This window comes from Hyla sarda, chromosome 10 (assembly GCF_029499605.1).
Source record: "Hyla sarda isolate aHylSar1 chromosome 10, aHylSar1.hap1, whole genome shotgun sequence".
In the NCBI taxonomy this organism is placed as follows: Eukaryota; Metazoa; Chordata; class Amphibia; order Anura; family Hylidae; genus Hyla; species Hyla sarda.
The window spans coordinates 57856793-57872002 of record NC_079198.1 but is presented as its reverse complement, the minus strand read 5'-3'; the positions used below and the strand labels follow the sequence as shown (position 1 = coordinate 57872002).

Sequence of the window (15210 nt, the reverse complement as noted above, 5' to 3'; positions counted from 1 at the left end):
CTCAATTTTTGTGCCATCATCTGTACTTTTTATCGATACCACATTTGCATATATAAAACTTTTAGATAATTTTTTATTAATTTTTTTGGGAATAAAATGTGACAAAAAAAGCTGCATTTTTGGATGTTTTTAAGTTTACGCCGTTCACCGTATGGGATCATTAACATTATATTTTGATAGTTCAGACATTTACGCACGCGGCGATACCGAATATGTTTATTTAAAAAAATTTACGCTTTTTGGGGGTAAAATGTAAAAACTGACAATTTTCTTTTTTATTGGGGGAGGGGATTTTTCATTTTTTTACTTTTATTTTTAAAATTTTTCACTTTTTTTTACACTTTTTATGTCCCCATAGGGGACTATCTATAGCAATCATTTGATTGCTAATACTGTTCAGTGCTATGCATAGAGCATAGCACTAATCAGTATTATTGGGGATCTTCTGCTCTGGTCTACTTGATCTCAGACCAGAGGAGGAGGTGCCAGGAGATGGATGGAGGCAGGTGAGAGGACCTCCGTCTGCCATTACAGATGATCAGATCGCTGCGGCAGATCGTTTTAACATGAGCATTGCCGCAGATGCCGTGATCTGTACTGATCATGGCATCTGAGGGGTTAATGGCAGACATCTGCGCCATCGCGGATGTCGGCCATTACCGGCGGATCCCCAGCTGCTGATAGCAGCCGGAAACTGCCGTGTATGACTCGAGCACCGCTCCGATGCTCGCAGTCATACACAGGATGTAACTGTACGTCCTGGTGCATGAAGTACCGCCAAGCCAGGGTGTACATTTACATCCGTGGTTGTTAACGGGTTAATTAAAGAAAACTGTCTTTGAAAATCCCACCACTGGAGGTCCCCATAGCTCCTGGAACACTGATGAGTCCTACAGCAGCATGAACGTGTCCAAGGGTCATGGACATGAGATGGCTGATTGGCAAGGCTGCAGGAGGAACATAGCCTGCAGCAACACTGCTGTAACACAGAGTTTTCCAAACATGTGCCAGCTGTTGCAAAACTACAACTCCAAGCATGCCTGGACAGTCAAAGAATGTCTGGGCATGCTGGGAGTTGTAGTTTTGCAAAAGCTGTAGGCACACAGCTGAAGGCAACAAGGGAGTCAGCAGAGTGAGTGAGGGGGAGGAGTCATTACAGTGCAGGCAAGAGATGGACACACACCCTCATTAAGCAGCTGTAATATGCTATTTTTTTGTGAAATATCGGGGATACATGAAAATTACATGTACACGATCAGGAATAGGTGCTGAGTAACATATAACAGTTTTTTGTAGGATCAGACAGGTGCGCTTTAAGTACTTGTAAACACAGATAAGGAAATCAAACCTGTAGAGCCAGAGTTTCTTCAGAACTTTGATAAAAGTTCGCTTTGGCTAGAACTTGAACTTTAAGCAGAAAATTCAGCAATTTTGCTAATTTTGGAAGATTTCATTTTCATGCTGTACACTTTACGATAAAAATGACATGTTTTCATTATTGATTATTTCTTTAAATAATTCAGACCCCAGAGCTGACTCTGAGCAAAATTAGCTCACAACCCAAACCAGACCATAAAAAAATAATTCTCCAGGGGAATGGAGTGCCCAATTGTCTTTTGAGGGGTGTAACGCCGAGCGCTCCGGGCCCCGCTTCCCCTCCAGAGCGCTCGCAGCGTCACTTCCCTGCTTGCAGCGCCCCGGTCAGCGAGTCTGACCGGGAGCGCTGCTCTGTGTCCCTCGACGGGGATGCGATCCCCGTGGCGGGACATGCCCGCCCGCGGGTCGCATCCCGTGTCACTCACCGGCCCCGTCCTTCTGCTCAGACCCGGAGCGCGCGGCCCCGCTCTCTAGGGCACGCGCGCGCCGGGTCTCTCAGATTTAATGGGCCAGTGCACCATTAATTGGTGCCTGGCCCAATTAGTTCCTAACACTCCCTACGCTATATAAACCCACTTCCCCTTCCTGTCCCTGCCAGATCTTGTTGCCTTGTGCCCTGAGAAAGCGTTTCTGTGTGTTCCATTGCCTGTGTATCTAGACCCTTGCCGTTGCCCCTGACTACGAACCATTGCTGCCTGCCCAGACCTTCTGCTATGTCCGACCTTGCTCTTGCCTTGTCCTTGTGTACCGCGCCTTTCTCAGCTGTCAGTGAGGTTGAGTCGCTATCGGGTGGAACGACCTGGGGGTTACCAGCCGCTGCAAGTCCATCCTGCTTTGTGGCGGGCTCTGGTGAAAACCAGTAACCCCTTAGATTCTGTTCCCCTGGTACGGCCCACGCCATCACCTCACTGACACAGAGGATCCACCACCCGTGTCCTCTCCGCATACCAGTCCGGATCCTGACAAGGGGGTTTTACCTAAAACAGTTTTTCAGTTTTTGTACAATCCATTTATACACTTAAGTTGATCATATCCCTTCAAACTTCAATTCTTATGACTCTTCTTTTAATTTAAAGCAGCAACAGTCACAGTGGTCGGCACTCCAGCCATGAGTTATGCCTTTCCTTTTCAGTGTACAATAAATATAGCAGCAATGATATATTGATGTGGAACAAGAGAAAAAGCAAGTCAGCACAACCACCTTGATTCTAACCGAGATCCACATACAACCCCTAGAATGATGCACTGCTACCGTAACTGGGTGAAGAGACTGTGTGAGTGCTGCTCAGTTCAATAGAGACAGTAGCTGTATAATCCGTGCGGGAAAGAAGAAACAAACGGCTACTCACTCTCATCCACGGTGGTTTATTTCAAAACGACAGGTGCAAAAGACAGACAGGCACGTAACAGCAGGAGCGACGTTTCGCGTTTGCACGCTTCTTCCGGCTCACTCACGCTAGTAAATAAACCGCCGTGAATGAGAGTGAGTAGCCATTTGTTTCTTCTTTCCTGCACCGAATATATTGATGTGGGGTGCGTACCAGTACATAGGAACACAGTTCAGAAAGTAGGTAATGGTAGAGAAGATAGGATCGCACTCACTGCATCAGTTGATAGAAATCCAGATAAGGTGCATGACGTGTCTCTTGTAGTACAAATGGGTGACAGCTGTTGCGCGTGTACTATGGTACGCTTCCTCAGACCCTGGATTCAATAAACTGGCTTTTTATCAACTGATGCGGTGAATGCGTCGTCTGCCATTACCTTCTTTTAATTTATTTACTCTTAACCCCTTAAGGACCAAGCCCATTTTCATCTTAAGAACCAGAGCGTTTTTTGCACATCTGACCATTGTCACTTTAAGCATTAATAACTCTGGGATGCTTTTACTTTTCTTTCTGATTCTGAGAATGTTTTTTTGTGACGTATTCTACTTTATGTTAGTAGTAAATTTTTGTTGATACTTGCATCATTTCTTTGTGAACTGGTGAAAATTTAGCATTTTTCTGACTTTGAAGCTCTCTGCTTGTAAGGAAAATAGATAAACCAAATAAATTACATAATAATTCACATATACAATATGTCTACTTTGTGTTTGCATCATAAAGTTGACATGTTTTTACATTAGGAAGACCTCAGAGGGATTCAAGGTTCAGCAGCAATTCTCTAATTTTTCACGAAATTTTCAGGGACCAGGTTTGAAGTGGATTTGAAGGGCCTTCATATTAGACATACCCCATAAATGACCCCATTATGGAAACTGCACCCCTAAAAAGTATTCAAAATGACATTCAGAAAGACCCCCTGACATGTGACCCCATTTTGGAAACTACACCCCTCACAGAATTTAATAAGGGTGCAGTGAGCATTTACACCCCACTGGCGTTTGACAGATCTTTGGAACAGTGGGCTGTGAAAATGAAAAATAAAATTTTTCATTTTTACGAACCACTGTTTCATAAATCTGTCAGACACCTGTGGGGAGTAAATGCTCACTGTACCCCTTATTACATTACGTGAGGGGTGTAGTTTCCAAAATGGGGTCACATGTGGGGGGACCACTGTTCTGGCACTATGGGGGCTTTGTAAACACACGTGGTCTTTTTTCCTTTTACCTCTTGTGAAATATTGTGAAAATAAAAAGTATGGGGCAACATCAGCATTTTAGTGTAAATTTTTTTTTTTCACTAACAGGCTGCTGTAGACCCCAGTTTTTCCTTTTCATAAGGGGTAAAAGGAGAAAAAGACCCCCAAAATGTGTTGTGCAATTGCTCCCGAGTACGGAAATACCCCATATGTGTCCCTAAACTGTTTCCTTGAAATACGACAGGGCTACAAAGTGAGAAAGCGCGATGCGCATTTGAGGACTATATTAGGGATTGCATAGGGGTGGACATAGGGGTGTTCTATGCCAGTGATTCCCAATCAGGGTGCCTCAAGCTGTTGCTAAACTCCCAGCATGCATGGACAGTCCGTGGCTGTCTGAAAATGCAGGGAGTTGTTGTTTTGCAACAGCTGGAGGCTCTGTTTTGGAAACACTGCTATACAATATGTAGTGTTTTACCCTTTATTATGTCTTAGTGTAGTGTAATGTAGTGTTTTTAGGGTACATTCGCACTGGCGGGGGTTTACGGTGAGTTTCCCGCTAGGAGTTTGTGCTGCAGCGGAAAATTTGCCGCAGCTCAAACTTGAAGAAGGAAACTCACTGTAAACCCGCCCGTGTAATGTTCCCTGTACATGTACATGGGGGGGGGGGGGGGGCAAACCTCCAGCTGTTGCAAAACTACAACTCCCAGCATGCATTGACAGACCGTGTATGCTGGGAGATGTACTTTTGCAACAGCTGGAGGCACACTGGTTGGAAAACCTTCAGTTAGTTTCTGTTACCAAACTCAGTATTTTCCAACCAGTGTGCCTCCAGCTGTTGCAAAAGTACAACTCCCAGCATGTCCTGATCGCCAAAGGGCATGCTGGGAGATGTAGTTATGCAACAGCTGGAGGTACGCATCTATAACTCCCAGCATGCCGAGACAGCTGTTTGCTGTTTAGGCATGCTGGGATTTGTAGTTTTGCAAGATCTGAAGGAGCACAGTTTAGAGACCATTGCACAGTGATCTCCAAACTGTGGCCCTCCAGATGTTGCAAAACTACAAATACCAGCATGCCCAGACAGCAAACTGCTGTGTGGGCATGCTGGGAGTTGTAGTTTTGCAAGATCTAGAGGGCCACAGTATAGAGACCACTGCACAGTGATTTCCAAACTGTAGCCCTCCAGCTGTTGCAAAACTGTAAATCTCAGCCTGCCCAAACAGCAAACAGCTGTCTGAGCATGCTGGGAGTTGTAGTTTTGCAACATCTGGAGGGCTACGGTTTAGAGATCACTGTATAGTGGTCTCAAAACTCTAAGCCCTCGAGATGTTGCTATGCAACTACTCACCGGCTTCCGTAGGTTCGTCGCACCAGGGAGCCGCACGTCATCGCTGCACCAGGGAGCCGCATCGCCGTTCTCTGCCACCCTCTGCCGCCGATCCCCACCCGCCGCTTGTAAGTGGACCTCTGGTGCCGGTCACCATCGGTTCCCTCGTTCTGCCTGGACTACTGAAGGTGGGCAGAACAGGGGAACCGAACTTTAATCCCCCCGCCCCCTATCTGCTATTGGTTGATCGCTTCTGACCAACCAATAGCAGGGATAGGAGGGGTGGCACCCCTGCCACCTCCCTCCTATCCCTTCAGGGGGATCGGGGGTGTCTTGGACAACCCTGATCCCCTTATTTTACGGGTCACCGGAGACCCGTATGACCCAGAATAGCCGCAAATCGCCAGTGGTGAAGTCTCAGGACCCCCCTGGTCATTGGCACGGGATGCCTGCTGATAGATATCAGCAGTCATCACGGTCCGGTCCTCGTCCGGCGCACGACGGGGACCGAAATTCCCACAGACATACAGGTATGCCCTTGGTCCTTAAGCACCAGGGCGTCAAGGCATACCTGTACGCCCATGGTCCTTAAGTGGTTAAAAGGGTATTCTGGCCTTATACATCTTATCCCCTATCCAAAGGATAGGGAATAAGATGTATGGTCAGAGGGGTCCTGCAGTCACGCCCCCTCCAATAGACATGAATGGTGTGACATCACGAAGGGGTATGGCCGTGACATCGCATTTCAGTCTCTGAGGCAGTGCCCGGCACAGAATGCCGGGGGCTGCACCGAGATCTCGGGGGTCCCAGCGGAGGGACCCCTGCAATCAAACCGGAATATCCCTTTAACTAATGTGTCCCATGCCCCATATCAGTTTAGTTGCGCGCCTTTGTACCATTTAGAGCTCTAGGAGATCCTTTACAGCTGCTATTCTCCATTTATCAGACCCTATATGAAAAAAATATATATATATTTACTTACCTTACTGGATTTTTTTTTTTTTAGAGCCCTGGCCTAAGGCACTATTCTGATGATGTTTGGCTGATGCTAACAAAGAAACTATTGTGCTCTCAAGTATGGCAGGACCTGTTCCACCATTTCTTTTCTTTCTGTGTTTTTATCATTGCTGGCAACAGGGTTAGTTTCTACTGCAGTAATTAATCCTTACCCGGTTATTGTTCTGCTTGTTTTAGGTTATAGACCAAATGGCTAGCCTAAAGTGCTGGAAACATTGTTTGTTAGTCTTTGCTACTTTAGCTTTCTGTACAGTGTTTCTCAAGCACGGTCCTCAAGTACCCCAAATTATTACGTTCAGTAAGTTTCAAAACACTTTATAGGTTGTAAAGAACTGAAAATTGTCATTTGTTGTGTTTGCAGCATATTTACTGAAATCAAAAGCTATTTTAACCCCTTAAGGACTCAGGGTTTTTCTGTTTTTGCACTTTTGTTTTTTCCTCCAGTCTGTATTGACCTGTTATGTATTTGTTGTTCCACTTATCTGAGCCCTTCTGGAGACAATTACTAATCCCTGCGGGACTACTACTTCCATCAGCAACTGAAAACCATGGTGAGTTGTCTTGTTTTAAGCTTCAGACCTGTGTAAAAGCTTGTATAATGGATCTAACCATTCTGCCCTTCTATAAGTTTTAGGGGTATCTGGGTATTAGGATCCATTGTTAGGACCCATGTGTGCTAATTGATTTAAACACTTTCCTTACAGGGGTACTCAGTCCCTAGACATCTTATCTAGTATACTAAGGATAGCGGGGAATCCGGCCGCTTGGACACCCGTGATCAGACATCTTATCCCCTATCCTTAGTATAGGGGATAAGATGTCTTGGGGTGGAATACACCTTTAACATTTAGGATGCACCTTGTGGATTCTTGAGCTTTCTTTTTATTGGTTTAATTTTAGGCACTTCAACTAGGAAGCTAAACAGCATTGAAAAAAAGTTACACTCATACCTACCCTAATCCCTGCTTCTATTGTCATAACAATGTGTCACATACATGACTAGGGCACTATGCAAAAAAAAAAAACAACAACAGCGTGTATATATATTTTGCATAGTTCCCTATTCATTTATGTATCACCCTGTGGGGAATTTCTCAATAGTGTGGGGCACATTTCTCATGTTGTTTTGTTCCCCACTGTGTGAAATCTTTTACATTTACAGTATAAATGTGTCTAACATGAGCCAGAACTTGGGCACTCAAATCTCTTACATACATCACGTGGTACACCTTTACTTCACAACTTCATCTCTGTTAAGACGAAAGATGGAGACTCATGTCACTCATATGGTGAATCGAGAAAGACACCAAAGGCCATATCTTTTTTTTTTTATTCCTAGAGACACATTTTTCACAGGAGGAGGAACCTAGGTTCTACTGTCTCCAGCAACCAAGATGTGACCATCTCCATCCACAAGAGCAGCCAGTTTCTAGAACCGCATAGACATTTTCGGTCCCCATAGACGGCAATGTATTCCAAACTGTATTCCACCAAAAACAATGAACATGTTCATTCTTCAGAGACTGAAATTCAGAATTTCCATGGCAGAATGTCTACCACAGAAATTCTACAATGTGAATGGTGCAGCAGAATCCCATTAAAAACTATGGGAAGCTGCTGCAATGCATCCCCCTGTATACCTATATAGCGCGATACACAGTAGCTTTCAATAGGAGGTGAAATGCCTTTGGAAAGTTTTTAGTCCCTTTCACTTTTTCAAATTTTGTCATGTTGCGGCCTTGTGCTAAAAAAAAAAAAAAAGAAGAAAGAAATCATGCCCCCCCCCCCACACATCCCATTCTGTACTCAACAACCCATAATGACAAAATGAAAACAGAATTGTTTTACTAATATAATTTTGACATATTGACATAGTGTTCACACCCTTTGCTATAACACATAAAGGACTCTCAGTCAAGAAAGAAGATTCTCTGGTCTGATGAAACCAAAATTTCGCTTTCTAGCCTTAATTCTAAGCATCATGTCTGGTAAAAACCAGATGCAAAGCATGGTGGTGGCAGCATCATGCTGTGGTGGTGTTTTCTGGCAACTGGGAAAGAGAGATAAGGGTTGAGGGTAAAGCTGAATGGAGCTTGAAGCAAGTATATAGATCTTCTTAATAAAAACCTGATCAAGAGTGCCCTGGGTCAAAGGTTCATCCTAAACTCACAACCAAGACAACACAAGAGAAGCTTAGGGACAACTCTCTGAATGTCCTTGAGTGACCAGAGCCCTCCCTTTAATCCAGCCAAACATCTATGGAGAGGCCTGAAAATGGCTGTCTCCAATGGTCCCCATCCAACCTGACAGAGGGGATTTGTAGAGAAGAATGACAGAAAACTCTTAGGTGTGCAAGCCTTGTGGCATCATACCAAAGAAGACTGGAGACTGTAATTGCTTCCAAAGGTTTTTATATACCAGTGGTATTTAACTACTTTTACTTAAAGGGGTATTCCACCCCTAGACATCTTATCCCCTATCCAAAGGATAGGGGATAAGATGTCTGATCGCGGGGGTCCCACCACTGCTGCACCCAGCGTTCATTTAGATCGTGCAGTTCATGACATCACAGCCCTTACGCCCCCTCCCATAGACTTGCATTGAGGAGGCGTGATGGTGATGTCACGAGTGGGGCATGACTGTGATGTCACGAGCCTCCGCCCTGCATCGCCAGTCATCCAGCACAGAGCGAAGTTCGCTCAGTGCACTGGATATCTGGGGTGCTGCAGTGGCGGAACCCCTGCGATCAGACATCTTATCCCCTATCCTTTGGATAGGGGATAAGATGTCTAGGGGCAGAGTACCCCTTTAAGGAAAGTGTCACAGGAACAGTGTTAAGGCTATGCTGAGATGAGTGGTGTCCCGATACAGAACACGGTTCTGTACAGTTCTTAAGTCCCCTCAGGTAGATCATGTTATGTCTAATAGCAGAAATAAAAAGTGGTATAATGTCATGTCTAATGACAAAAATAAACAGTGATATAATGTCAAAGAGTGTGTATAAGCATTGTCGTAACTATGCATACCATGTCAGTAATACTCTAATATTCACTCAAATGTCAGTCATAGTCAGATATACCATAGTACTAATCAAATGTATGAGTACTGCAACTCATAATGTGTGATGTCATAGTCCAATATCATGAAATGTTCTAGTCAGACAGAGATGTATAGTCAGCTATGTCTCTTATATGCTTAGTCACTAATTGGGCATAGTACATAGTTAAACCTACTAAAAAGAAAAAAAAGAAAGAGGTATTGTCATAAGAATAAGTCATTTTGTTATAGTCATAGGTATATTCATAAGGTAATGAATCTTAACTCAAGTGAATCTTATCTCAAGCAAGTCCAAAAGTTATCCTGTTCATCAGATTTATAGAGCATGTATGGACATTATGTACAGAGACTCTCATCAACAGTAGTAGAAAAAGTAGAAAGGCCCCAGAGATCATTCAGATTATACAGGTACTACAGAACTCATCAGACACAGTCAGGGGCAAAATAAACATTTACATCCAGTAACTCACAGAGATAGCCTAGATTTACCAATCTATCTCAAATCAATACTGCAGGGTTTTGCCCATAGTAACCAATCACAGTTCAGCTTTTATTTTCCAAGAGCTCGCTAAAGGGGTATTCCGGGCAAAAACATCTTATCCCCTATCGAAAGGATAAGGGATAAGATGTCTAATCGCGGGGGAGCCCACCGCTGGGACCCCTGCGATTTCCCTGCAGCAGCCCGCATTCTATGCGTAGCTGCGTCTGCAGTTTCTGAAACCGCCGGGCTTTTGAGACGGGGACGTGATGTCATGCCACGCCCCCTCCATTCATGTCTATGGGAGGGAACGTTGTGGCTGTTATGCCCCCTCCCATAGAAATGAATGGAGGGGGCGTAGCGTGACGTCACGTCCCCATCTCGGAAGACCGGCGGTTTCCGAAACTGCAGACGCAGCTACACATAGAATGCAGGCGGCTGCTGCAGGGAGATCGCAGGGTTCCCAGCGGCAAGCCCCCCGCAATCAGACATCTTATCCCCTATCCTTTCGATAGGGGACAAGATGTTTTTGCCCGGAATACCCCTTTGACATATGTGATTGGTTGTTTTGGATAAAACCAAACAGTTTTGATTTCCGGCAGATTGATAAATCTGGGCCGATGTCTTCTCTGACTGAAGTTGGACACCTTCCCTTTTCCTCTTCATTTGGCCCAGGCCCCCTTCCTCCAACTCCTTCCAGCTGTTTCAACAATACAGCAGTATGCTGCCCAGAGATTTTTGGATCCTTGTCTGTCCTAATGAACTATGTTCACTGTTACTAATGATCTGTGGCACAGTGCCCCCTAATGAAATACTAGTTCACCCCTAATGAGCCATGCCACTGGAGTGTGCCCTTAAAACATGTTTTCCCAAACAGCTTTTGCAAACTACAACTCCCTTTATCCACTAACAGAATGGATGATAGGAGTTGCAGTTTTGCAACAACTGGAGAGCCACTGGTTGGAGAAAATGTCCCTCTGAGAATACTCACCTGTCCTGGTCCCTCATTGTTCCACTTCTCTGGCTTCTTCTTATCTGGCCTGGCCAGAGCAGCATGATGAAGCCAGCACAATTTGTACCATCTGCATCATAGTGGAAGCACCAAGCAACCAGACAGAGAGCCATGTGTTCCTTTACCTTGGCCAGCACGCTATTCCATTGTATTAATGTCTTAAAGAAACAGATGCAATGAAATGCTGGGATAATGGATGCCCCCTTTGCCAGTTCCCTGAACCAGCTGGAGATGAAGGCCCAGGATGACCTCCTTATAATCCAGCCCAGTTTGCTAGTCCGGACTAAGGTGGCCACAGTTCAAACCTGGTCCACCAGTTAGAGACCCACGCTATATACAATATTAATTATATTATTAAAATATTTTATTTATCAACTTTATTATATTATAGAATTATTAAATGTTGGGGAATAATTTACCTTTGCCTTGGAGCCTTCAAATGATTTCATAAACATGTGTATGGGCAAGTGACTGGTAATAAGACGTGGGCATTGTTTGCTTAGATTCAGCTTTTCAACACTGCCAGGGGTTTCAATCCAAGGTGCCCTATCCCAATTTGGTACAGTTTTAGTCCATGTCGGGTCTCCATTCTTTTGGATAAGGCTTAAAATGTCAATCATCCATGTAGTACCTATCATATTGGTATTAAAAAACATAATGACAAATTTTTGCATAACAACTTTTTATTATTGCAACATTTAGATAAAATACAACGGATGATGTAATGGGTTTAAAAGACTTAAAAAAATTTGCAGCAAGAATTCTGTACTGACCTGGAATAAAAGTAAGTTTGCCAAACACAGCAGAATGGGGGGCAAATATGCACTGCAGAAAAATTGTAGCAGTTGTAGTACACATACTACTAAACATAAAGGGACTCCCCTGCTACAGCCTAACAATGCTGCCTGCTGTGGTTGTAATAATGCTGATGGGTCACAAGAGTGCAAAACCCATTTTTTCCTTTAGCAGTCACCTTTTCTGAGTCCTAACAATGGCCCCCAGCATTAGGATACCCCCAGAACTTATAGTAGGGCAGAAAAGTGGGAGCAATCCTCAGTCATGTGTGAAATTCATACAAACTTGTATCAAATGTCCTAAGTAAAAACAAATGACAACTCACTATTGGGAGTTGTCTTGGGAGTAGTAGTCTTGGGGGCTGACGGGAGTAGTAGTCTTGCAGGATGACCCAGAAAAAGCGCAAACAACAAACACTTAACAGGACAACATAGACTGAAGAACATATCTGACAACAGGACTAAAATGCTCAATGGGCAGAATTCTGCAATAAACCATAAATACTTCCATTATCAAATGCTAAAAACACTCACAGATAGACTAGACAGACATAGACAGCATGTAGAGACTGAGGAAGTCACCGGTTTGATGACAAAATGCATGGGGCTTCAGAGTGGGCACCCATCTATGATGAGTATGTGGTGTCCCAGCACCAGAGGCTGTCCTGTGGGCAGCAGATCTCCTCGGGCATGCCTGCTGCACATGTGTTGGGCCCACTGTGAAAGTGTCTGTTATGTTGATCATGTTCATGCACTTTATTATATCTTCCATATGCACTGTATATTATGTTGTCTGTTTACTATGCCTTTAAGAGAGAGAGAGAGAAGCAGTGTAAACCAGTTGACCCTGTCTGTCCAATGGGAACCCCTAAATTGCTCGGTATATAGTGTAGTGGGGGAGGAGTTGCCCCAGTCTTGCTCCAGACTAGTGCTGAGCTCCAGTGTGGAAAGGTGGTGGAAGTCATGTGTGGTGAATCTACAGGGAAGCCTAAGAAAATATCTTCCTAATTCAGCCCCACCATTCTGCAAGTGTTCCCCTGTACAGCAGTGAGTCAAGCTCCGGCAGTGATAGTAATTGGACCTTGTCAGAACCCTAGTCTGCATGGGAAATCTACAGTCTCTACAGCTCCCAAAGGGTTACATGGCACTCCTTCTACTCTGCTCCGTACTGTGTGTAATACCATCTGCACCTGCTCAGTAAAAGACAGTTATCCATAACCAGAAGTTGGTGTGTTTCTTACCCTCATGTCTGCCCCAGGAGAAGCTGTCTCCACCTTGGACCATGTGTAGGCTAACGGTGCCTTGGCATCACAAAGTGATAAGAATTCCTTGCACCCCCCTGTCACCAAAAGTATATGACCATTGCTTTTGTCTCTCCAACTGTGCTCTACTTGTCTCTTTGTATCTCTGGTGGCGTTTCTACCTGTATCCATACTTCCCTTTTTGTGCTTTTATAGTGATTATTGAATCATAGCATTTATAGTACAGCGTATACCTGTGATAGGGATTATTTTTGGGTAGGTTGTCCATCTGTGGGGTATCCTTAATGATTTAGTATCTGCATCGTTACATTATTTTTTGAGAGACACCACACTTGTTTGCATTACTACCTCAGAACCAGTGGAAATTTACTCATTTATTCTACATACAGGGTTGGTGCCCGCTAAAGGGGTGCACTTTTTGCCCCCCTCTAGTATTAGGGTTACCCAAATATTTGCGTTTTTTTGTGTTTTTAATTGTTTGTCCTTGTATATATTTTGATGTGTATTTATGTCCAATATAATTTTGTAGATTCTTGCTGCATGATATTTTTTTTGTGTGCTGTCTGTGAGTGAGGTGTTAGCTTCTTAGGTTCAGCACGTAGAGATTGAGCATTAAGTATATCAATACAGTTATCACTTGAGGCTAGTAGTTGAACCCTTAAAAGGGTTTTCCAGGGAAATCATTTACATATGTAAGATGGGTATGTTAAAACAGCATGGGTGTATGCGTGTCTGCTGGAGGCTCTCAACTCCAGTGCTCAAACATTTCCAATAATAAGACACATACCACAGAATTCCTTTGCATCAACCTTCTCTTTATCCAAGAAAAAAATGGTCTTGGAGGCGCTGCTCAAAACTTGAACACAAATAAAGACTCAGGCCAGCACAGGACAACGTACAATTTATTGTTTACGGTAAGGACGACGTGTTTCGGCACTGGCTAGTGCCTTCCTCAGGTCCACCAACATTTCCCCAGAGAGTTCTCAGGCTGTGTTGGGGTACTGGTCCGAAGCTCCTGTGAGTTAGCTGTGCTGCCGTGGACGATGGCACGTTTTTTGCTTGTATGTTCGCTTATCCAAATCGGTTTCCTTCCTGGAATCTGATACCTGTCAGAGTGCAGCAGATAAAATCTACTTCCCTTTCCTTACCACTGCAGTTTCACACCAAGGTGTAACTTTTTTACAGGTCTGTCATTTATTCTCTCTCCCAATATTCTCTTTATACAGAAATCTTTAAAAATACAAAAATATATCAAAAATATTCACCAAGGTGAATACAGCAGAACATTAGGCAAACACAGGATTTCTTCACTCCGCAGAGTTTTTCAGTTCCCAGCCATTTCCTTAGCGTTCACCGCAGGCTGAGCGTTGTGACTTTATATTCCCGCGAGTACCAGCGGCAATCTTTCAAAGGCTTCTGCCTTCTTTGTCAAGCAACCTGACAAAGAAGAAGGAAGCCTTTGAAATGTTACTGCTGGTGCTGGAGTACAGGGTCACAATGCTCAGCCAGCGGTGAACGCTGAGGAAATGGCTGGGAACTGAAAGACTCTGTACGGAGTGAAGGAATCCTGTGTTTGCTTAATATTCTGCTGACCACACCTGGGTGAATATTTTTAATATATGTATGTACTTTTAAAGATTTCTAGATAAACAGATGGTTGATGCAAAAGAATTCTGTGGTACGTGTTTTATTACTGGGACTTTTCCAGTGAAATGTTATATTTTAGTATAGGCCTACCCCTGCATTAAAACTATAAAAGACTGCATACTTACCTCCCCACTCCTCCAGCACTGCAGCCATCAGATTCTCCAGTCTGCACTGTGCTCCTCTTCTGCCAGCTTCTGGTGATGTCCTGCTCACCCACTCAGTTCTGTGACTGGCTAATCAGGATGTCAGCAGAAAGAGAAACAACACAGGAGTACTGACTGGAAGATCTGACAGCTGCAACCCCCGGGACAACTTGGGAGGTTAGTATGTCTTTTCTTGTTTTAATGCAGGGGAAGGCACATACTAAACTCTAACATTTCCCTGGGAAACCTCTTTAAATAGATGTAGGTGTCATGTTGTGTACTGTTATTGCTGGCAGTTTGTCCCCACTGTCTAACTGTACCCTAGCGGTGATGTAATGAAAGGGGTACTACCATGCTGACAACTTATGCCCTATCTAAAGGATAGGGGATAAGTTGCCTGATCGTGTGGGGTCCCGCCGCTGGGGACCCCTGCGATCTCGCACGCAGCACCCCACTGTCATCAGGCCCCGGAGCGAACATCCGCTCCGGGTCTGATGACGGGTCCGG

At 44.3% G+C, this 15210-nt stretch overlaps 1 protein-coding gene across 3 annotated transcripts in view; it reads right to left on the bottom strand.

Annotated features, from left to right (window-relative positions):
- The window catches only part of LOC130294084 (sulfotransferase 2B1-like), a 110906-nt gene that overhangs the window by 13762 nt on the left and 81934 nt on the right, over nucleotides 1-15210 (bottom strand). For all 3 annotated transcript variants that reach the window (XM_056543502.1, XM_056543503.1, XM_056543504.1), the window contains exon 3: nucleotides 11277-11488. In XM_056543502.1, the coding sequence (XP_056399477.1) occupies nucleotides 11277-11488 (212 nt within the window). The remainder of the gene's footprint in view (nucleotides 1-11276; nucleotides 11489-15210) is intronic.